This window comes from Sphaerodactylus townsendi, linkage group LG05 (assembly GCF_021028975.2).
Source record: "Sphaerodactylus townsendi isolate TG3544 linkage group LG05, MPM_Stown_v2.3, whole genome shotgun sequence".
In the NCBI taxonomy this organism is placed as follows: Eukaryota; Metazoa; Chordata; class Lepidosauria; order Squamata; family Sphaerodactylidae; genus Sphaerodactylus; species Sphaerodactylus townsendi.
Window position 1 is genome coordinate 25041733 of NC_059429.1, and position 24431 is coordinate 25066163.

Sequence of the window (24431 nt, forward strand, 5' to 3'; positions counted from 1 at the left end):
GGCAGTGAGGCAACTGCAGCAGACCCTTGGCTGGCACGCATAGGGTTTGGAAGGTGAAGCCAGGGACGGGTGGCCTCCAACAGCAGGCGCCCTGTGGGCTAAACTATTTCTTGGCCCCTTGGGCCAATTGGAAAAAGACACCTCTGGGGAGGCAAAGCCCCAGGAGAGGGAGGGAGGGAAGGAACCACAGCCCGAGAGCCCTGGGCGGGGAGGGGAAGCGCCACACCACATTTAAGGCCGCAGGCACTTTAGACCTCTTCCTTGGTCTGCTTCATTATGGGACATAATTGGCCATTCACAACTCAAGAGAAGGAGGGGAAAGGGATTTTTAACACACAGATGTAGCAATGTCTTGAATGCCAACTCTACTCTACAATACAGGGCTTTGGGGGAATAGTCGATTGAAAGGCAAACTAAGAACCTACTTACGCTCTCAAAGGAATCATGTTTGGATAGCAAAGTAAAGGCTCTGGGAATGGGCACCTTGGAAAGCTTCTGCTTTCCTGGGCTCATCACTCACACCAAAGAAGCTGCTTACCTGAGCGACTCTGTGCGGTTGATTGACGGCTGGCATGGTGGAGGAGGGGAAATGTAGATGATCGGTTCCTCCGTCACTACCATCAATGCTTTGTTATCCGAAACCGAATAGCTAGAATAAGAACAAACAAAGAAGACAGGCACTAAGAGAGAAGTCCCCACAGATTTCACAGGGAAACAGTCAGAAGCCTGGAAATCTACAGTCATGACAATAGGGGGGCTGCTCAAGTTAAATGGTTCTTCCATAATCCATGAAATCAAGAAACACGGTAATCCTCTCCCTCCGACAAGGGGGTGGACTGCCAATATCTGACCCAGAACAAGCAAACGGGATTAACACTGCAAAAAAAAGGTAACACAGAGGACAAACCCCCAAAGTTTTCAATATATCAGGTTTCTGATCAGTTTTAAGCAACAAGCGGCTTGTGCAGCCGCAGGTACATCATACGGCCATGCCCCCAGCCTCGGCAGAAGCCTGAAGAGCCAGCTGGTAAGCAGTGACTCGTGAATAAGCCGAGGGGGCATTTTTCAGCCTTAAAACAGGGCTGAAAAACTCGGCTTATACGCGAGTATATACGGTATTTGATGTATTTTATTTTAATCTGTATTTTAACGTCTTTTATTAATGTATTTTATTTTAATCTTGAATGTAAGCCGCTCTGAGCCTTGTGGGGGAGAGCGGCATATAAGTCTGATGAAATAAATAAATGTGACCAGAAAGCAGCTCTTGGAAAACTGGAGAAGAACAAGCTCAGGGGAATGGAATGTGAAAGAGGCAGAGCAGAAACAGTGTTTCTGTGGAGGCTGGAAAATTAGGAAGGAACCATAGGACTAGTAGTGGCGGCCACAGGTATGTGCCAAAGACATTAGGCCAAACCAATGCTAATTTATCTGAAGCACGTACAAGGAGTGGGAGTGGAGGATGTGGAGAGACAAGATGGATGGAAATGTTGATGGAAGGCTAGAAGCAAGGTACCACAGAATCAGCTGCAGGGACACAGTAGCATGAAACTGAAAGAGGAAGGAGAGGAAACTCTGCTGCTCCACCAACACATCTCCCCAGAAGTATCTGTTGCACAGGGCTTGAGTACAAATGCGCGCAGTCGACACTTCTCGAATGAGACCACGTAGGACTTTACAAACACTCTTGTCTCCTGGCCTGCTTTCCACAACATTTCCTGCTACATATGCTTTCAGCACATCTGTGGATGGTCATAAAAGTGTGGGGGGGGGGGGGGGGGAGGAGAACAGGACAACGACACTTCTACTGGAAAGGAAAGACTCCGATAGGAGGAAACAAGACATTAGCCGAAAAAGCCAAACCTTCAATCTGGAGATGATTAAAGCACACATCTGCCCGCTGCCTAAAATAAACCTCTGCAAATGGCCAAGAACATTAGCAGAGAAAGAGTGTGACACTTTACAGGCAGGCTACAGACGGGCAGGCTTGCATTAAGCATCAGGACCCAAATATGCCTTCAGAGGCGTCTGCCAGGGAAGAGATGCTGCTCTGTAAAAGGCTCACACGGCCAGGCTGAGCCAGAGACTTTGTCCTGTTTTGGTACTCTAGCTCTGCCGAAGCATACTTTGAATTGCCAGGGGAGAGAGGGGGATTATCTTTGCAGGAATATTACCAAGCATCACAAGCATCCATTTTAATATTTATACTAACAGGTTTTTTTTCCCTTTCTGGTGGCTGCTTTGCCAGGCCAAACAACGGATGACAGCGAAGAGAACTTTTACAAAATGCACAACATGTGTACATCTAAACTTTGTCACAGGACATCCAGCAAGCTTCCATGGCATGAGTGCGGATTCAGACCTGGATCTTGCAAATCCTAATCTGACCCTCTTGAACACTACCCTGCACTGATTCTCATGCATATTCAAGTAATCATAGTTGAAGGGGAAATTTTTGTATGAGAACAAAAACACACACATACACATAGGGTTGGAGTCTGAAGAGGGCTTTCATGGTTGCAAGAAGTTCCACTTGCAAAGTATGATTTTCTACCTATCTCCACTCCACAAGAACCTGCCTCCTGTTGCTGAGGAGGGTATTTACAGAGTGGGACATTTCAGGTCCCTGTGGGAAGTCAGAAAACTACCCTTCAAGAGCAGATGTTTCTGTAACAACAAAAGTATTGGAATCCAAAGACAAAAAGCAGAGATTTTTATGCTTACCCATCACTGTTCCCACCACCCGTTTCTTGAGGTAAACTTGCTGAGAATTCCAGAAGACGCCTGCTTTGGGGGGAAGGCCCGGCCTGAGGCTCAGCCGAGTTGAGGCCCCACTCCAACACACTGAAAGCAAGAGAGAAACGTCAGCGAGATCACAGAGCTAGAGGCCTGCTGCAGCAAAGCACAGTAAGTTAGCTCCAATGGCTTCCAGTGCTAATCTAGGGCAGCTTCCCCCCTCCCCCCCCCCGCCCCCCAGTGCAGATATATCCCTCACAGGGCACAAGACTCTGAGCAGGTTCTTTGTTCAGAATAGGCAACCCCTCTTTAGCCAGGATTGATTGACTGTCTAAGGGCAGCTTTCATAAAAGATTGGCTGAAACTGCGAACGGCAGAATTCTAGGCTTAAATCACATCTTTTTTGACAAGTCACTGAAGGGGAGTCATTATGCTTTCAACAACATCTACAATAGAAGAATGATATTGCTCTAACACCATACGGTTGGAATGAGTACAGAAATATTGTAAATTGAGCTGAAAGTGGAAAATAAATGAAGCTTCTAGTAGTTTGAAGAAGAAGAGTTTGGATTTATAACCCACTTTTCTCTCCTGTAAGGAGACTCAAGGTGGCTTACAAGCTCCTTTCCCTTCCTCTCCCCACAACAGACACCTTGTGAGGCAGGTGAGGCTGAGAGAGTTCTGAAGAACTGTGACTAGCCCAAGGTCAACCAGCAGGAATGTAGGAGTGCAGAAACACATTTGGTTCACCAGATAAGCATCTGCCACTCATGTGGAGGAGTGGGGAATCAAACCTGGTTCTCCAGATTGGAATCTGCCTGCTCTTAACCACGCTGGCTCCACCTGCTGCACTCCTGACCTGAACTGTTTTAGGTTAGCAAAATTTTTCCCCTTCAGGAGTGTTCCCACATGTGATTTCATTAGTGTCTGTGAGGATAAATTTTAATTTAAGCATTTTGAGTGGCATTTTATGTTTTGTTGGACCATCTGCGTGAGCTTCCCTGCGCCTCTGGATCTTCCGTCAGCAGCGTTACACACTACGTGAAATGATTTTGTGGTCTCATTTTCAAGAAGCCTTCTATTGTCACTCAGTAAATTATTCTGGGTGTGAGATTTGAGCTGCTATACATTCTGACACCCTAGAGCCAAACTCCCAGGCAGTATATACAAACATACACTCAATTCTTAAAAAAAAAATTACAACAAACTTGATGAAAGAGGTTGCTCCCCCTTGCTTATTGCCACCCAACATTTTAAGATGGTGCGATTGTTCTGCTGGCTCTCTGTATGAGTGGCCAATCAGGAGCCAGCCTGCAAAACATGTACTCCCTCCATGCCAAAGGAGTTCACCCTGCTTCCATTTCAGCATCGATCAGACATCAACACAAACCATAACTCCCTCACAGACCATGATTTCAAGGGAGTCTGAAAACCCTAGTCATGCAAGATCCTGGGTTTGCGTCAACCCTGGCTTGTGTCAGGGCATAAGTAATAATGAATTGTTGTTAATACCATAGAGGGGAAGGGGGTGTACATTTTCATTCAGGTAGGTAGGAAAAGTGATCCAGAACGGATGTGAGAAACCTCTCAGGTGGATTTAAGCTTGGCAAGCAATTTCCGCTTCTCTCCTGCTTCAGCCACCGCTTTCTCCTTGCTCTCTTGTAGGCAGAAGACACATCCTAGTGCCCTACAGAAGCCGTCATAGCAAACATGGCCCACCTCTGACTTCCTAATATTAGACCTCCCTCTCTGTTGGCCGGGATAGAAGCCGTCAGAAGCCGTCATAGCAAACATGGCCCACCTCTGACTTCCTAATATTAGACCTCCCTCTCTGTTGGCTGGGGGCTAACTATGACAGAAGAACCTACAAAGGGACAGGGAACCAACGCAGGGAAATTGCTGAATTCAGATCAAGGAGACTCAAGTCAGGAGCAGAAGGCCGTTGCTTTCACCTCCTGCATGTAAGCTCCCAAAGGCACCTGGTGGGCCACTGCAAGTAGCAGAGTGCTGGACTAGATGGACTCTGGTCTGATCCAGCAGGCTCGTTCTTATGTTCTTAAGTTCTAATTTTGGTTCTCCCACAAAGAACACACCTTGGCACCACCACTCTATCTCAACCTATCAGCAGCAGTGGCGTAGGAGGTTAAGAGCTCATGTATCTAATCTGGAGGAACCGGGTTTGATTCCCAGCTCTGCCACCTGAGCTGTGGAGGCTTATCTGGGGAATTCAGATTAGCCTGTGCACTCCCACACATGCCAGCTGGGTGACCTTGGGCTAGTCACAGCTTCTCGAGGACTCTCCCCAGCCCCACCTACCTCACAGGGTGTTTGTTGTGAGGGGGGAAGGGCAAGGAGATTGTAAGCCCCTTTGAGTCTCCTGCAGGAGAGAAAGGGGGGATATAAATCCAAACTACTCTTCTTCTTCTTCTTCTTCTAGCCTATGCAATTAGGGTTGCTATGAGGATAAAATGGGGAGGGAAGGAAAGAAGCTGAGTAAGTGACCAAGTGTGCCCTGCCATAAGTTCCTTTGAAGGGAAACAGAACCATCCACGGCTCCCCTTTCCTAAAAGGCATCAACGAGAGAGCCAGCTGCCTTGTTAGGGGAGAGAGATCTCGATCTCACATACACAGTGGTTGGCCAGCAAGGAACATATTTGCTCAAGGAGACCTGGTATTTTGCTGTATTCTGTTTCCTGGGGCCACGTGTCAGGGTGATAAATTAGAACGCTGTCTCCATTAGCAAAGCTTAACTGGAATTGATTTGTAAATCTGGCTACAAAACAAACCCCGTGCACTTAAAATGCTAGCATTTCTTCTCTCTTTTCTTTGGTTAAAGTTAAACCGTACAGTAACTGTTCTACTGCAGCCAAGGGTGATATCATATGAAACACATGCCTGGTAATAAAAGTTTTCTGAGGACAGAATCATCTGAATTAGAGCTGGGAGGCTTCCAGCAACAAAAGGTGGTGGGGGGAGGGCAGACAACGCTGGCAAATGCCAGGAGCAGAACATTTCCCCCCCCCCCCTCATGGATCTGCCACAAACACCAGTTTAAATCTGCTTATTCCTCAGTAATTTCCTTGCACAAAGCGCCACCTACTGGATCATTTGGGAAAGAAAAAGAAGAATCCAACTGATAAGCAGTAAGCTTGGTGTTGTGATGTCCTTGTCCTAGCACACCATCTCGAGTTAGAAAGCCTAAAGCCTTCAACACCACTGCACCCTGTTGTCCCCATCCTGGGAAAACATCAAAATCCACCACAACTAGGGACAGGAATGCAGAGAACAACAATGTTTTGTGGTCCAGGGTGGCGAACAAGAAGAGGAAAAAGGAGAAGAGGAATAGGAGTTTGGATTTATAACCCCCCTTTCTCTCCTGTAAGGAGACTCAAAGGGGTTTACAATCTCCTTTCCCTTCCCCCCCCAACAAACACCCTATGAGGTGGGTGGGGCTGAGAGAGCTCTGAAGAACTGTGACTAGCCCAAGGTCACTCAGCTGGCATGTGTTGGAATGCACAAGCTAATCTGAATTCCCCAGATTAGCCTCCACAGCTCAAGTGGCAGAGCGGGGAATCAAACCCGGCTCTCCAGATTACAGTGCACCTGCTCTTAGCCACTACAGCTCTTAACCACTGTGCTACGTTTCCTTACCAGAGAATCAGGATGCGTGGGTTTTCCCCCAGATTCAACAATCTTTGAAATGATCAAAAGTACAGCATGACAGTTTCAGCCCAAAACAAACAAACAGAAATATCAAGAACTGCCTCAGTCCCACCCCAGGGATATTCCTGGTTCTCAGAGGGCACCAGAAGAAGCCTCACCTTAGTCTGTCGTAATTCAGCATTATGAAGGCTAGCAGCACCATCACACAGAGAGCTCTTCTCTTTGGAGGGGAAGCTTTGAGGTTGATGTTCTGGAAACGACAAAAAAAATCAGGCAAAATAAGAATTAAACACAGACCAACATTTTAGCATCGCTTCCAAAATCAGAGCTGCAGTTGCCATGCGCATCGCAAGGGAGCAGGATCGTTGGTCACAACAAACAGCTGTTTAATGGTGTTTATATTCCTCGCACCCAAGAAACATTAGAGAGGAAACTAGCATCCAGATGCCCAATATGGATCAGGCACAACATGACCTCAAGACCCAACAGATGTTCCCAGGATGCTTCAAGTGATCTAATATCAGAGGCGTATCTAGAGAAAATGTAGCCTGATGCAAAATCTGACCCCATCCCTATATGTGCGGCTGCCCTTCCCCACCACAACCAAACTTTTTTTGCATCAGGTCATCTCAAAGTCACCATGTCTTGAAGTCAGTGTATGGTCCCAGGGGTAAGGAGGAGGGGCGTGGGGGGCATGACTAAACGGCCACAGCCCGGGGACATTTGACCACAAATGGCCCCCAGGATGGCACATCCCTGTCTAATATTCTTGACCGGGAGGCCACAGAGTGGCAAGAGGAAATCACCAGCCATCTTTTTCAGAGCTGTTTTTGACAGTCTTGTAAACGGCCTGAGCTGAGGGTCGGCGAAAGGGTACATATTGGGAAGGATAAGACTGTCCAGATAGAGGAATAAGACAGTACTAACATGTGACCGACAGCCAAGACCCAAAGATACGCAGTATCGGCTCACAGAGAGAATGGGCCACAGGAGGGGAACCGAAGCTGAATCCGTAAAAAAATAAAAAAGATTGGAATGGCTGACCAGCCCTGCAAACTAAAGAGACTGGTGAACCCAAATTCTGTTGCCAGGATCCAGAACACCACACATGCATTTGTGTGTGCAACAACCACTGACCTCCTCAGCCAAGCCATCCAACTGCCTCTTCAAGGTGCCGTTCTCTCGCCGAAGGCGATCGTTCTCCTGCAAGGCGGCATTCAGCCTCTCCTCCAAGCTCAGCAGGTATTCTTTCTTCTTCTTGCGTGACTCGCAGGCCGACTCTCGGTTTTTGATCATGCGCTGTTGCCGTCTCAGGACGTTCGCCTGCAGAAGAGGACAAGAAAGCTGATTATGCCTCCCCAGGTCGTGACTCTACTCCAGGCTGAACGGAGGATGATTCTGCCCAGGCCAAATATCAGGCCCTTTTAAAAAGCATTATGGGGGAGAAGTTTCCACAGAACTCACCCTCACAGAACTTACCACAAAACACTTCTGACTCATTATATTTGGCTGAACTCAGGTTAAATGAAAGTCACAAAATTAGCAACGTTCTTCCTTCAACCTGGGTTTCAGTCACTTCCTGCTTGCTTGCGCGAACTACGGCAAGCAGGAAGAGTTCTATTCCCCTTCCTTCCACCCACCATTATGGTGGATTCCCCAGGCAGCCGCCATTAAATTCTCTAGGCAGCCGCCATATTGTGCCCATGTGGGTGGGGGGGATTCTTGGGTGGGGGAGGGGTTCTCGGCTCCTGCACCCGTCATACAAACGATGGCCCAGGCAACACAGGTTCCTTCTACCTGTTTGTGTTGCCTGTGCAGAATCAGCCTGAAGAGACAATGCAGACTTAAGGAGGAAAGGAAAACATCCAGGTGAGCACCTCCAGGCAATGGGGCCTTATCCAGACCCAGTTCTCAGGGCTCATGGGCTTGAAGAGAAAAAGTACTGGAAGCAGCCCCAGGATAACCTCAAAGAAGACGAGGAGGAAGAGGAGGAGTTTGGATTTATACCCCACCTTTCTCTCCTTAAGGAGACCCAAGATGGCTTACAAGGTGGCTCTCTTTTCCCTTCCTCCCCCCACAACAGACACATTGTGAGGTAGGTGGGGCTGAGAGAGTTCTGAAGAACTGTGACTAGCCCAAGGTCACCCAGCAGGAATGCAGAAATACATCTGGTTCACCAGATAAGACCCCAAGGGTCACCAGTTGTGAGGCGTGGGGTGTTTCTGGGGTCTTCTTGGTAAGACAATGGGGTTGAAGGGAACTTTAAGCTCCTTTGAGTCTTACAGGAGTAAATGGTGTGCATCAGGGGTGTAACTGCAATGGGGACACCTGGGGCGGCTTGCCCCAGGAGCTGCCACTGAAGTCACCTGTCGGGGCAGGGGTGGGGCCGGAGGGGTGTCAGGAATGGGAAGGGGGGCGCGGGCAGTTCATGCCCCAGGTGCAGTTTTCCCTCCATCACTGGTGTGCATACAGTCATGCATCTAGGCCAGGGGTAGGGAACCTGCGGCTCTCCAGATGTTCAGGAACTACAATTCCCATCAGCCTCTGTCAGCATGGCTAATTGGCCATGCTGGTAGGAGCTGATGGGAATTGTAGTTCCTGAACATCTGGAGAGCCGCAGGTTCCCTACCCCTGATCTAGGCCAAACACAGGTGGAAAAACTGACCAAAACTCTCTTGGGTTTCCACACCTACAGGGGATATTGCCCATCTACCATTCATGAGGACTAGCAGTTTCTGGGTTTATTTAAAAAAATGCAAAGATGGAAGGGTTTTTAGGGCTGCCAAACCCCACAGAGACTGAACACCTGAATGACGATGTTGCTGTGGCACTACCTACAGTCAGAGTTCTTCCTTGGGTCCTTTCTGATTAAATTCTCTGTCTGTAAAGGGCAACTGTACACCAATGTTCATGAGAACTCACATCTGTGTTTGAATTCAGAGCCACCGAATGAACTTCTGCTGGGTTTCTACAGGCCAAGTTATTCCCCACAGCACATGGTAAGACACTGACAGGGTGACCAGGCAGCGAGGCGACTCCACCAGTGACCGTGATGACCGGGCTAGTGGCAGGAAGGATGCCCGGAGCCTGGAGCTGAACCACAGTGGGCTGTGAAAGCACAACTGGCGGACCTGAGATGGAGACAAAAGACTATCAACGTTGTTGATCGGAGACTTGCAGAGGACTGCAAAATTCTGTGGATGATACTTATTGCCCTTTGGCTGCTGCACCAAATGAGAAACCAGCGCTTGCCATACACAGCTGCAAGTGTACATTTCTCCCTGCCCTTGAAAAGCTTTTCAGATGCTTAGTCAGCCAGACTATCACAGTGAGGTCCAGAATGAGGGGGCCGAAAGGGCTTTGGAGCCAGCGTGACCCTGGCACCAGTGTCAATGCCACTCCATGTAGCACGTTATCACAACCACTGTGCCAGCACTCGGTTGCAGGAGCCTGTGTGATGCCAATGGGGCTTGTCCTGGGGACACAACCAACTTCAGTCGGCTTCCTGAGGGCTTTCAGCCTAGGAGTGCCCCTCTTTTACTGATGTGGACTTGCACCAGCTAAAAGTGGGGCCCGGCTCACTGGGCTGCATAGGGGAGTTTCAGGGCAGCTGGGAATCATCTATTTTTTCTTGCAGCATGCACTGCCAGGAACTTACATTCATGCATAGGCTTTTATTGGCATCAAAAATATAACCCATTATAATATTAAAAAGGAGACACAGTTGATTAACATTAAAAGAGAAAACAGAATAGAAAACAAAATGATAAAAATACATATGTTACATATTTTACATTAGAAGAAGAGTTTGGATTTATATCCCCCCTTTCTCTCCTGCAGGAGACTCAGAGAGGCTTACAATCTCCTTGCCCTTTCCCCCTCACAACAAACATCCTGTGAGGTGGGTGGGGCTGAGAGAGCTCCGAGAAGCTGTGACTAGCCCAAGGTCACCCAGCTGGCGTGTGTGGGAGTGCACAGGCTAATCTGAATTCCCCAGATAAGCCTCCACAGCTCAGGCAGCAGAGCTGGGACTCAAACCCGGTTCCTCCAGATTAGATACACGAGCTCTTAACCTCCTATGCCACTGCTGCTCCTAAAATTACCTAAAATTAACCTATCCCTAACCCTGTAGGAAACTAGCTATCACACAGATCTGTGGAAGCGACCAGGAACTTCTTCAGAGGCGATGGGGTTGCACAGTCCCTAGCTGTTGCAAAACTATCCTCCCCCTCATGGATTAGGCTGTCAGTCACTAAGGAGCTACTTAAGACTTGTGCTGGGACTTCTTCGCATAGCACACCCTGGGCTGTACCACAAAACTATTTCTGATCTGCCAAAAGGGTTCACTGCATGGTATTGGTAGATACAGTTCAGGAAGAGAGCCTAGCACTGCATTTCCACCACAAGCCAACAAGATGCCTCCTGGAAGATCATAAGCAGAGCTGGTGGGGCAGTGCTGTTTGCCTGTTCATCAAAGGTACCCTGCCCCTTAAAGTTCTGTTCAGTTATCAGGACTAGAGTTAGCCTCTATCGATTTACTTAACCCTTATTTAAAGCCATCAGAGTGCCCAAGCAGATTGGTGAGCACATCTCCCCAGCTAATTGAACTGCACTTACTCTGTTGGGGCTGTGGGCCAGTGGGGAAAAGGCTTAAATTTCCCGCAGCACTGGGATTAGCTTCATAAGAGAAATTAAGACAGGCAACGATGGTGTGTCTGTTTCCCCTCCCCACCCTCCAAAGTTAGCAAAATAGATTTCACCCACTTTCCAGGCCACAACTCAGATCCAAATCAGTACCCTGGACAGCTGCCATTTCCTTTACTGAAGTACTGGGAAGAGCAATCCGCAGAACTGCTGGTGTTCTGCCTAAATTGGTCCTAAGCTGGAATTCTGTATCTCACTAAGGCACACACCTGTCTCTGCATCCCAGCCCTGACCTAGGTGGCACAGAAGGTGCACCTGACTAGCTGACCACTAGAGGAAGACATTAAACACACAGCACAGGTAGTAGGGGTTGTCGCTGATCTCCTTACTGAAGTTGGATACATGGAGCGAAAACTTAAACAAAAAACTATTAAAGTTCAAACAACTCATGTTGGAGAAGGGCTTTAATGAACAAATAGAAGCTGATCCCATTTTGGGAGGGACCGTAGCTCAATGGCTGAGCATCAGCTTGGCATAAAGAAGGGCCCAGGTCCAATCTGTGGCGTCTCCAGATAAAAGGATCAGGTAAAAGGTGATTTAAAAGGCCTCTGCCTGAATCCCCAGACAGCTGCAGCCAGGCTGAGCAGCCAATGCTGATCTCCGAGTGGACTGATTCAGCAGAAGGCATCTTCATGTGTTCACTTCTCCTCCAGCCTCGGAGCTGAACTTCGTCCTATAGGTGTCCTTCCTACCCCAACAACTGCTCACGTACCTTTCTGTGGGGCTGGCTGAATCGCAACAACAGGCGGCTGCTTTGGCAGTGTCAGCAGTGTTGGCAGCGCTGGGAGGACGATGGTTTTTGCCTGGATGCCGAGGCTGGGCTGAGCTTCCCGGAAGGCAGGCAAGAGAAGCTTAGGTTGAATGGAAGGTTTGGAAGCTGTCAAACTGAACCGGCTGGGCGTTGCTGAAGATCCGTTAGCTGGAGACCAGAACAAAGTACGACTTCAACAGAAGAGCTCTTGCAAAGAGGATTGCAATGACCGATCCTCAGTGAACCTAGAAATCTATTTGCATTAAATTGTATTGCAACTCGGACAGAATTGTCCTTCGAAATACTGGTATGGGACAAGAAGCAACAGCAAACACATCAGATCAAGGGAACCACACCAACTGACTTGACTTCCATTCCTTTTCCAGGACTGTGCATTTCTCTTCCGAGACTGTGCCCGCTACAAAAGGTGTGAAGATCTGCTATGCTTTTTTTTTTATTCTTCAAACCACTGCTTTATATTTGGGCAAATTTACACAGAACCAATCCATCAGCAAGTCAGAAAATGCTTATCATCAACTCTCTTAAAGGTCTCTGATCTGATGACAGCCCTGATTCTTAGCACTCCAGAAATAAGACAGCTCATTTCCTGTATTGCAGACGAGCAAAACGAAACAGATTGATCCTACCTGAGCGGTGAATTGTTCTGGACGGGAGCTTCTTCTCTTTCTGTTCTACAGGTGAAGAGAGATTTTGGGAGGAACATTTTTCATATAATGAAACAGGAGATGGATGAGGATTGGATCCCAGGTCTACCGCTTCCTGTTAATGTACAAAAGACATGGACCAGATGAGAACTCTTATTGTTACAGTGAGTTGGTTAGAAGTTCTAATGTGTCCTATATTCCACCCTACCTACTTGAATCAAACCCGGCTCTCCAGATCACAGTCCACCAGCTCCTAACAACTACCCCACACTGACCTAAACAATCCTAAACTGATGATCATTCTAAATTCCTAACTTGGAATCATGCCGCTTCACTGAATTGCTTAACTCAAGGGTCTACAACCCACAGACATTTTTTTGATGTTTTGGAGAGAAGGCAGCAGGCACCACAACAAAATGGCTGCCAAGGCGGTGAGATTGCGCCGAATGGCAGGAGGTTCCACAGCCAGCATCCTCCTATGAAGGAGGAAACCATTTCTGAAGGGGGGGGGGGGTTCTTTAGATACATGGAATGTTCCAAAGCATCTTTTACTTCAGTGAGGTAGAACAGGAGTGTCCAACTCTGGTACTTCAGATGTTCACAGACTACAATTCCCATCAGCCCCTGCTGGCACGGCCAATTGGAATTGTAGTCCATGAATATCTGAAGTGCCAGAGTTGGACACCTCAAGCTCTCTGCTTTGCAAAAGAGATGAGCTGGAGGAAAAGCAAATGAGTTGGAGAAAAAAACAGGAAACATATTAGCAGGCATCACACCGGGCATCTCTTGTTTGACTGCTCACCGGCACATCCTGCCCTGGAGAATCCACAGATAAAGGAGAAGGAATGGAACATGTTGAAGGGACTGGCGAGAGCGGCTCCACTTTCCAGTCCACATCTGCAAAGGAAGAAACCGTCAAACTTGAGAGACCCTTTAAAAGGACTTGGGCCCCCAAACACTCTTCTGTATAGACGTCATGGGGTAACTACCTATTATGGATGGAGTTTTCACTTTCCTAATGTTGTAATTTATCTGACAGAGCATCGCACACCTATCCAGATGTTTTAATGCAATGAGGCCAACCTTTTCAAGACCGAGTGCCCAAATTGCAACCCAAAACCTACTTATTTACCGCAGTGCCAACACGGCAATTTAACCTGAATACTGAGGTTTTAGTTTAGAAAAAACAGTTGGCTCCTAGGCGCATGTTACTCGGGGGTAAGCTTGGTGAAGCAACCGTGCAACACTTCAAATGGGTGAATCACAACCCTAGGAGGGTTTACTCAGAAGCAAGTCCCATTGCCAGCAACCAAGCTTACTCCCAGGTAAAGGATCGTGCACAGGCCAGCCTAGTGGGGTGTGGGTGTGTGTGGGGTGATTTTCTGCCGCCCCATGATGAACTCTGTGCACGCATGCCCACAGAAAGGGCTCTGAGTGCCACCTCTGGCACCCGTGCCATAGGTTTGCCACCACTGTTTTAATGAATATTTTTGCCCCATTTTTCCAATGAAAAGATGGAGGTGAGTTACATTAAGATGGGACACAAACTTCTTAGGTAAGTAAAGTTAAAAAAACTCAGGAGGTACAACACCCCTTAAATAATGGAAAACATCACACTTCACCTCGCCAGTTTGACTTATGGAATGGTCTGACTGGATTTTAGGCCTCCGGCCTGTATAAACACACTTGCATTATACAGAGTTGTGGAGCATCTATTTCACTGTGCTGTCGATCCAGCAGAACAGGTTGGACGGGCACTTCCTGTGAAAAACCCTTCACAGACCTTGCCTAACTTGCTCCTCTAGAATTCTGTTCCCAAATCTGCAGTCACTTCCAAGCACAGTCTTCCTCAGAGAGAGCGAGAAGAGCAGAACCAGCGGCCTTCTACCCTCCACAGCACATGCACTCTTTACAAAGCTTCTGCCAAAGGGCAGCAAGGAGGTAGACAGTCACCAGGTAACAGAAGCCAGGACACTACTGTGCTAAGATCCACAGAGAGATGTCTTTTGGACTGCCCAATTGTATTTTCAAAAAGCACAGTGTGACAGAGATTCCAGGATGCAGCAGAGATGCAGCAGGGACACCACTAGCCACTTTTAGGAGGAGGTTGACAGGGCCTTCTTGAGATTCCCTTTTGAGGTAAAAGGTATATATTAGAGCAACCCACTCTGCCTTGCTACCAGAACAAGGCCTTTGTGTATGGGGGCAGAGGCGGGATCCAGCAGGTTCTCACAGGTTCCTGAGAGTAGGTTACTAATTATTTGTGTGTGCCGAGAGGGGGTTACTAATTGGTGATTTTGCCACATGATTTTTGCCTTAGTTACACCCCTCCTCTCAGCAGTAGCAGGCAGAACTTGAAGCAGTCTAGCAGGAGGCGCACCAGCGTGCATGGCAGCCTGTGCCTGCGTGCATTCGTTTCCCACCCAAGGACCGGCGCAGCGGCTGCGTCCTTGCCACAGCCCCGCCCAGGAATGCCCCGCCTCCAGAATGCCCCCCGTCGTGCCCCGCCCAGCCCCATTGGCACTACGCCAGTTTGAATCCCACCACCATGGGAATCTGTTACTAAAATTTTTGGATCCCACCACTGTATGGGGGGTGTCTTTCTCTAATATGTGCTAACAATTGTAAGAAAAGTAATTGTTTCTTCCATTAGGTGCATTAATGTGCAAAAAGGCAAGTTATATATTTCAAAATTGGGCGTGGGATAGAGAGTACAAATGAAGTCATATAAACAAATAAAATATTGAAGCAACTGGGTAACTGCCTATTTTGTTTGGGGTTATTTGTTTTCCAGATATACCCCCCTCAGCTTACTGTCTATCACCGGCCCATAAAATCTGGGCCTGTGACTCTCTTGTGGACCAGCCTGCTTCTCCTCAGTTCACCTTTTTCTCTCCTGGCAACCCAGCCCTCTTCTCCCTTGCTTTTTGACTCACGGAGGCTCTGTTCTATCACTGTGAGGGGATCCCCAACCCTGCTCAGTGTGGGCACATCTAAAGTTGTGAGAAGGTATAGTGAGGTTTCTGTTTCCAAAAACAAGGGATGGGTTGTGAAGGGAGAATGTAATTCAAGGCCATACAGCTGTACTGAGCTCAGTGCTTCACTAGCCAGCAAAGGGTTGGAAGCCACCAAAAGCTCCCCAGTTGTTTTTTTCCTCTGATCCATTCAGGGCCCTTTGAATTTTAGCCCTAAGACTCCAAGAGCAACCAGCTATCACGAAACACATTAATAGGCCCCATGTTGGGAATTGACACAGTTGAACAACGTTAACGTGGCTTCTTCTACAAAAGGACACACACTGAATCAGTATAAGCAACAGTTTACTGACTAGTCCAGATCGCATGATTGCAAACTGAGTAATTTTTCATGAGCACCAGCATGGCCCAACACTACAGCGGCAGAGCAGAACAAGGAAAACCCACGTTCAGATTTCTACTTATCCGTGCAGCTTAGTTGACTTGGGCTGTCGCTGTCGTTCACACTAACTTACCATGTCTAGTGGCTGTGGAGGATAGAAGCAGGGGACACACCAACTCTGCTTCCAAAAGCTCCTTGGAGAAAGGACTCAAATGAAACAAATTTAAAAATAAATTAACATTTACCTGTGGGGATCTGCTTTATATTATTCCAGGGGTCCAAATTCCAAGGCATCAGATCCAAATCGAAGTCAAGGTCACAAAGGTTGTTTTCCTAAAAGTCACAATGAGAACAGGAAACAGGGAATATGAAGGACTGCTGGGCCCAGGAAATAAATAAATAAAGACTGCTTCAGATGGATTTGCTTTCTCAAATTTTCCGCCCCCAGGCGTGCGCCTGGTGCACAGCGCATCCCCTGCCCCCTTGTAGCTTTGCCACTGTTTGAACCTCAACCTGAAAACCAACAGTGCAATTCTACACAGTGCAGTCTGACCACTGATTTGCAAAGGACTGCACTTTAAATAAAGCAAGATTTTTAACATGCTGATTTCGGGCCAAGTTCTTAACCACTATTCTTGCACTGAGAGCCAGCTCTCCTGTTGCACGTTGAGGTCCTTTTTATTAAATAGCCCTTCCGTAGATCTGTGTGAGAGGTTAGCTAGTTTTCTACAGGGCACTATAAACCTTCGCGTTGTTCAGAATTAGTGTTAATTTTAGGCATTGTAAAATGTATAACATATGAATTTTTATAATTTTGTTTTCTGTTCTGTTTTATATTACTTTTTAATGTTAACCAACCGGGTCTCCTTTTAATTATTATAACGGATTATATATTTTTGATGCCAACAAAAGCCTATGTATGTATATATGTACGTAATTAAATAGTTGCTTCTAAGTCATGCCAAACACCTTGGGTGAATTATCAACAGTTGGGATTGTCATTGTACAAATAAATGAATTCAATAAAAACCAAACACTGTGCTGAATCTGCAAGGTCTTTCTAGTAACAGATTCATACAAACATCCTTTGCTCAACAGCTTGGTTGTTTGGGATTTCCACTGCATACCCATGAGAACAGGTAGAGCATCTTCGTAACACACAATCAAATTTTGGGAGTGGGTAGAAAGCCCTTATGTCAATGCTTCTCCCAACCGAGCATGCAAAAACAACCACGAATGAGTCCTCAAGAACATCTCTTCTACACTTTACAGAAGTCACTTTGTTTGCGGTTCAACTTTATCAGTTGGGTATATTTGCGCACACTAGTTAATATTTCTTTTGTAACACCAGTTATCGGGTCTTTTTGTTCATGTTCCAAGCATCAAAGCCGCAGCTAGAATTATTGACACCAACATACCCAATGTTTCAGAGCAGTTGTACCTGGCAGGTCACTTAAAGTCTGTGGCAGAAAGTTGAAGGTCATGTAGATCCCACAAGCACAATGAAATACCCAATACAGGTACAGCCGAACAATGGACAGGTACATATAGTTTCCATCCAGACAGGGAAAATAAGGCTCATGGGTGCTAAGAAACCAAATGCAGGGAGCCACATAGGAAATACTTTTTTGTGTTCTCCAAATCGAAGGAACATGAACAGGACTCAAGAAGGACCATGAACAGGACAGAGGCAAAGGAAAGCTCGGTGTAATTTTCATGTTGCATTAATTAATTGAGAGATTGTGGTGTTGAGAAGCCCTGATCAGGATAGCCCAGGATAGCCCAATCCTGTCAGATCTCAAAAGCTAAGCAGGGTCAACCCTGGTTAGTACTTGGATGAGAGACCATCAAGGAATAGGAGGGTCATTATACAGAGGCAGGCAGTGGCAACCCACTTCTGTTCTTCTCATGCTTTGAAAACTTTACAGGGTTGCCAAGGGTCAGTGTGACTTGATGGCACTTTCCACCAGCTGTTTCTCATGAACAAGGGAAAACACAGAGGAGAGCTCAAGTGCAAGATCAAACCACCAAAGTGGAATGAGCGGGAATTCATTGCTGCTCAAGGGTATTCAGGATGGAATGCAATGGGGTAGAAGAAACTGATGGTGCTGTCACTGTGCTATTCCTCGATTACTACTAGAGGAAAAGTTATCAGAGTGAGACAGCAAGGTTGCAAAATTATAAGTGAAAACACAATGTTCTTTGTGATGTGGCTTAGTGGCTAACAGCAGGGGGACTCTAATCTGGAAAACTGGGTTTGATTCCCCACTACTCCGCATGAAGCCTGCTGGGTGACCTTGGGCTAGTCACAGTTCTCTCAAAACTCTCTCAAACCCACCTACCTCACAAAGTGTCTGTTACGGGGAGACGAAGGGAAAGGAGTGCGTAAGCCCCTTTGTGCCTCCTTACAGGAAAGAAGGGGAGGGATATAAATCCAAACTCTTCTTCTTTGTTCCAACACCCAAAAGAAAACACTACCCATCTCTCTCACTCACACAACCACAAACTGCAGAGAGAAAGAACAGTTTTGCAACTCAAATCGCTGAGCTGCTCAAGTCCAGCTCCGTGGACATGCAAAGCTCCTTTCTCCCTGCTCCAAAGGAGACAAAAAAGCAGCTGTCCTGGACTAGATCTGCCCAGCCCAGCATCCTGTTCCCAACAGTTGCCAGTCAGATGCTTCCAAGGAATCAGGTACATTTCCTTTCATTTTAAATTATCATCTCATCTGGGAGGTTACTCCTCTTTTGAAAGCAAATAAAATCACACTGGACTTTCCAAGCGACTCACCACTTACATATATGTCGAAGTGGACTAGGATCCTGTTTCCAATTCGTTTGACAACACTTATATCATCTACCAGGTTCAGAATCACCTCCTCGCTACTTGGCTCCATAAAATTCTATAATCCTCTAACATTTTCCCCCATCCTTATCTTTTCTTAAAACGAAAAAGCCCCAAACACTTTAACTTTCACATATACGTAGAAAAATCCAGACCTTGATTCAGTTGCCATTTTTGGTACATCTACCTGTCCTATTGTTTTCTGAGATGGACTAAAAATAACTACACATTATATAAAGGAGTTATGATAATGGCTGTTGATGTATTCGCTAATAATCCATATTGTGGAATTTGCTTTTAGATCTTCTGAATCAAGGTATTCACTGGGGTATCCAACACAACCCCAGGATCTCTTTCATTAGCATCAGTTCAGAGTTCAAATGCGGTTAGGATGCCTTTGCCCCAGTTTGAACCACTTTACATTTATTCCCAGTAAATAAATAAATGACCTCAATGAGTCATTGTTTTTTGTATCATACAAAGTTTTTTGTTTCTTTTAAAGATGTGAAATGTGGATGGACATATTTTGTATGGCGCTCCAGTCCTGACCACACTAAACCCCATCAGGCACCACTGCACAACCAACTTTAGATTCACCCAGGTACCAAAAAGCCACATAGTTGAAAATCTGATTCAAGGACATATTAAGCAGGAAAACACATAAACCAAATAAAAGTTGATGCACATCACTGAAGGGGAAATGCCTTTTACTGGCTAAGGAATAAAACTGTGTAAACACAACACAAACAAATGCCAGTCAAGGGTTTTTTGTTTGCTGATTTAATGCACTGTTTGTCACTCAACAAATCCTGCTGCTACCAATACTTACATAAGTGTCATTCTCCACATCTAGCTGTAGCTCATCTTCTCCTAACAGGTCACGGAGTTCACTAAACAGAAGAGACTCTGGGAATCAAAAAAGAAGAAAAGGGCATAAGCCATAAAGTCATTACCCAGAAGTGACAGCTCCAGTGGTGGGATCCAAAAATTTTAGTAACAGGTTCCCATGGTGGTGGGATTCAAACAGTGGCGTAGCGCCAATGGGGTTGGGTGGGGCGCGACGGGGGCGCGGCTGGGCATTCCGGGGGCGGGGCATTAATAATTTCTCAGTTACTGTAAAAAACTCTTACTGTAAAAAAAAGTTCCTAATTTCCAGCTGGTATCTTTCTGTCCATAATTTAAACTCATTATAGCAAGTCCTATCGTCTACTGCCAACAGAAACAACTACTTCTCCTCTAATTGACTGCCTGACAAATACTTAATACTTTCAAATACTTAATTTTGTTTCTAGAAATCAAAAGAAGGACACTTTCCTTAAACAAGGAACTTTACCATATTTCTAAAACATGTTTTTAAAACAGCCCAACAGGGAGAATTATCCCATTTTCTACCTTCGCTAACCAGCCACATAGGAAACAACAGGACTTTATGATTTTTGGACCTAATGGAATTTCTAATGGAAAAGCAGACCCAATTAGTAACCCCCTCTCGGCACACACAAATAATTAGTAACCCACTCTCAGGAACTGGTGAGAACCTGCTGGATCCCACCTCTGGACAGCTCACCAGTTCCCCTCATCTGCATAGGCTATCAGAAGAACAGCCAAACAGGGCCCTCCCATAAGCAAAGCAGGGAGTCTTGCATACTTTCAAGAATGCAAAAAACAACCCACCCCATTCCATAATATGACCCAATAAGGGCCAAGCAGGCTTCTTGGTCTTTCTGCGGTAAAGAACACTTAGGTCAGTTGAACATCAGGTAGAAAAAATAACATCTCTGCCTATTTATATATTATTTTATTGTAAATTATGTATTTGATGTTTTAATTGTTTTAGTGTTGATGGACACCGCCCTGAGCCTTCGGGGAGGGTGGTATATAAATAAAATTAAATAAATAAATAAATAAATAAATATTTCACTGCAGCCTCCAAACGACTGACTAATAATACTAGGGCAGCATCTGGCTGGCTGCCCATCAACATAACTGGTGTCACAAGCATATTGATGACAACCCAGTAAGAAACTCCAGACAAACTGGGTAAGGGGGTGCATATAAATGTTAAAAAAACATTCAGAAATGCCTCACAGACTCCAATCTTTTACTTGTGTTTTCTAGTATCCCCAAAAGACTGGAAGAAGGCCCCTTCCGCACATGCAAAATAATGCGTTTTCAAACCACTTTCACAACTGTTTGCAAGTGGATTTTGCCATTCCGCACAGCTTCAAAGAGCACTGAAAGCAGTTTCAAAGTGCATTATTCTGCATGTGCAGAATGAGCCGAAGTGAGTTAAATGCTGAATCATTAAATGCTGTATCCAGAGCCAATTTATAAGGTGCTATAACTGCTAGGCCTTTCAAAAACACACATGAATCAGCCCTTCATATTCCACATCTTCAGCAATTCTTGCACCCTACTTTTATTCACATTTGGACTGAGTGAAACACTACCAGCTCTGAATTATATAGAAAACTTCAGATTCATACACACTGTCAGTTTGGTATACAAGGCCATACCCCTGTCCTAATTTTATTTGGGATAGTAACACCCAAGTTCTTTTGCCATTTACTCTCATAGGATGTTAGATGTTTGCTTGTAATTCCATAATCAGCTCATACAAATTAGAGACCTGTTGAATATTTTATTGGAGACTAAATCCTCCAGCCACATTCCATTCTAACACATCTGCCAGCTGCTGAAAAAAAGCAGACAACAACTGGAACATGGACTCTGAACTAATCATGATCATTTAGAACTTCAGCTTCAGTGAATGCAGTGGAGAGTTACTACAAAGCAGAACAGAAAGGACTGCAGTCTGAAAGCACCAACCCAAGGTGCTCAAGAACAATAGAGATCTAAGTGCTTTAGAGTTTTCAAAGTGTCATGCATACCTCCTGGTAGTAACCTTTACAACAATTCTTTAAGGAAGGCCAGGGTTATTGCTCCCAAGACAAAAACAGGGCCTCACGATAAGGACAGCAGCTTGTCAAAGGTTAACTACAAAGTACTGTTGAAGGCTTTCATGGCCTGACTCAACTGGTTGTTGTGGGCTTTCCAGGCTGTGTGGCCGTGATCTGGTAGATCTTGATGCATCTGTGGCTGGCATCTTCAGAGGTTTATCACAGAGAGAAGTGTGATACACCTCTGAAGATGCCAGCCACAGATGCAGGCAAAATGTTAGGAACAAGATCTACCAGACCATGGCCTCACAGCCCAGAAAGACCACAACAACCAGTTAACTACAAAGTTCACAGTGTGTCTCCTTCAGCTCACATTCTTAGGCCAAGGTATTCCAATAATTAAAGAGCTACAACAAAAATTCAGAGCAGGAGCTCACAAAGAACCATTTGCATAACTGACACTGTACAACTTTTTTTTTGAATGCTTTATTTAGGTTTTGTAGACATATAATAAATATAACATTACAGTATTTCTCATTCATGTCTTAACTAAGAAAGAAAAACAAAAAAAGAGAGAAAGGAAAAGAGAAAGAAAAAGGAGAATGTCAGCGAGAAAAGAAAATCGCCATCATGGAAAAGGAAAAGGAGAAACACTGTACAACTTGACATTACTGAGAATTGACTTCTTGCGTAATAATCCATAAAGTATCTGCTACCCAAACACCAGCTGTTGCAAGTCCTTTATTAGGAAATGGCACACATGAGATCTCACAGTATACAATAAATATACATAGGAATACCCTGTACAATTTTTTTTTAGTTCAGTGGTATGACACTGTATATATGTGGATTACTGGCAGCTGTTCACTGCTGGGCCCATATTTGGTCTGTATGAAGCTGTATTTGACCAAAACAAACAAACAATGTCAATGGTTCTTAGCTATGCTGGTTCTCAGGAACAATTTAAAATGCAGCCATAAGCATACTGATCCAGAAGCAAATGACCCTGAAATCAGCAGAACTCTTTTCAGAAAATTTACTATGGTGGAATGGTGTGTTTGTTAGTGTCAAACTACGATGTGGGACATCTAGCCAGTGTGGTGTAGTGGTGGAGAGCAGGTGGACTCTAATCTGGAGAATCAAGATTGATTCCCCACTCCATGTGGGTGATGGACTCTTATCTGGTGAACTGGATTTGTCTCCCCGCTTCTCCACCTTAAGCCTGCTGGGTGACCTTGGGCTAGTCACAGTTCTTCAGAATTCTCTGGCTCATTCCGCACAGCAGATTTATAAGTTGCAATTGTTATAAATAAACTCATTTTCCCTTTTAATAAATGGAAAACAAATTCATTAGTAACGACTGCAACTTGTTATAAATCTGCCATGCGAAATCTGCCTCTCAGATCCTCCTCCCTCACAAGATGTCTCTTGTGGAGAAAGGAAAGAAAAGGACTTTGTAGGCACCCTTGAAGATCCACTCTTCCTCCAAGCTCAGTGGATGACATCCGACCTATCACTCCCTCCCAGTCAACCCTTACTCACTGTGAGTTTACAATGAGGGAGAGAGAATCACATCTGTCATCTGAGCTTCTTGGGGGCAAGGTAGGATTAAAATGTACCAGATAGACATATCCAGGATCCTTAAGAATTTCTGTTCAAGCTGTCTAAGGGTTCACCTAGAAAGCAGCAATGGCCAACTAGATGCTTCTTGGAGGTTTACAAACATGAAAAGCCCACTGCAGATGCTAATATACACCCCAGTCAGAAGCACTTAGTCCTCAAAAGGAGGCCGTCTCAGAATACAGGCATTCTGCTAAACAACTGCTATTAACAACTGTGATAAATTCACAGAGGGCGTACTTGTCTAATCCATCCCAGCCGCATCATCCTGTTTTCAGTAGTCATTGCTGATGAAATTCGGTAAAAGAGCATGACGTAATAGCCATGTGCTTTGGATTGCCTTCAATAATCAAATGCCTATTTCCTTAAATCCTCATTGAGCCAGAAATAATATTGAGTGGTCTTGGTTCAATTATTCCCTCTCAGTCTGATCTACTTCCCAGGATTACTAATAGCTTGTGTTAGTAAAGGGAGAAGCAGGTATCCGCCCTAAGTTCCTAACAAACCAGCGCAAATTCAGCCTCAACACTCCTTGAGGCGATGTTGGGTCACCCACTCTCTCACATCCCACCTACCTCACAGGGCTGTTGTAAGGATAAAGAGGACAAAAGGAAGAGGAAGCTTAAGTCCGCCTGGCTAGAAAAGACAGTAAAGTAGGCATAAAATGAAACAAGGAGGAGGGAAGCAATTAGTGGCCCGTTTTGAGGCTACGCCCGGCCCTGATCTCCCAGACTTACCCCACTCGGGGTCGCGCTCTTCCACTCCCGGCCCAGCCATGGTCGCTGTCATCGTCGCCGACATCTACAGGCACCACTACGCTCCCTTTCCGGGATTGTACAAACACACGTGTACTTCCTGACAACGCCCCGCCCCCGAAGACCGAGGCCGGAAGGGTCCGAAACAGTCCCGTTCCGCTCGCGCTCTAAAATAGTTGGAAAGCGCTTTTCCCTGCTCCCAGCAGATGGCGCCGGACGAGTTTATCGTCAGAGAAAGCGGATTTGTTTCCCCACCCCACCATTCTCTGCGATAATACTGTGGAGAATGATAACTCGAATACATTGGAGATGATATCTATCAATAAATTGTATGTATGTATGTATGTATGTATGTATGTATGTATGTATGTATGTATGTATGTATGTATGTAATTTTGATTTTGAATTGTTTTGTGTTTTTATCATATATTGGTATGTAAAG

General features: G+C 45.7%; 1 protein-coding gene across 1 annotated transcript in view; it reads right to left on the reverse strand.

The window, feature by feature from the left end:
* The window catches only part of ATF6 (activating transcription factor 6), a 104939-nt gene extending 80831 nt beyond the window's left edge, over positions 1 to 24108 (reverse strand). Inside the window, exons 1-11 of the mRNA XM_048498520.1 lie at positions 23972 to 24108; positions 19544 to 19620; positions 16119 to 16206; positions 13319 to 13413; positions 12499 to 12631; positions 11813 to 12019; positions 9319 to 9527; positions 7534 to 7719; positions 6555 to 6646; positions 2722 to 2841; positions 539 to 649 (exon numbers count right to left, since the gene is read on the reverse strand). Of these exons, the coding sequence (XP_048354477.1) occupies positions 539 to 649; positions 2722 to 2841; positions 6555 to 6646; positions 7534 to 7719; positions 9319 to 9527; positions 11813 to 12019; positions 12499 to 12631; positions 13319 to 13413; positions 16119 to 16206; positions 19544 to 19620; positions 23972 to 24035 (1382 nt within the window). The 5' untranslated portion in view covers positions 24036 to 24108. The remainder of the gene's footprint in view (positions 1 to 538; positions 650 to 2721; positions 2842 to 6554; positions 6647 to 7533; positions 7720 to 9318; positions 9528 to 11812; positions 12020 to 12498; positions 12632 to 13318; positions 13414 to 16118; positions 16207 to 19543; positions 19621 to 23971) is intronic.
* Positions 24109 to 24431: the final 323 nt, after the last annotated feature.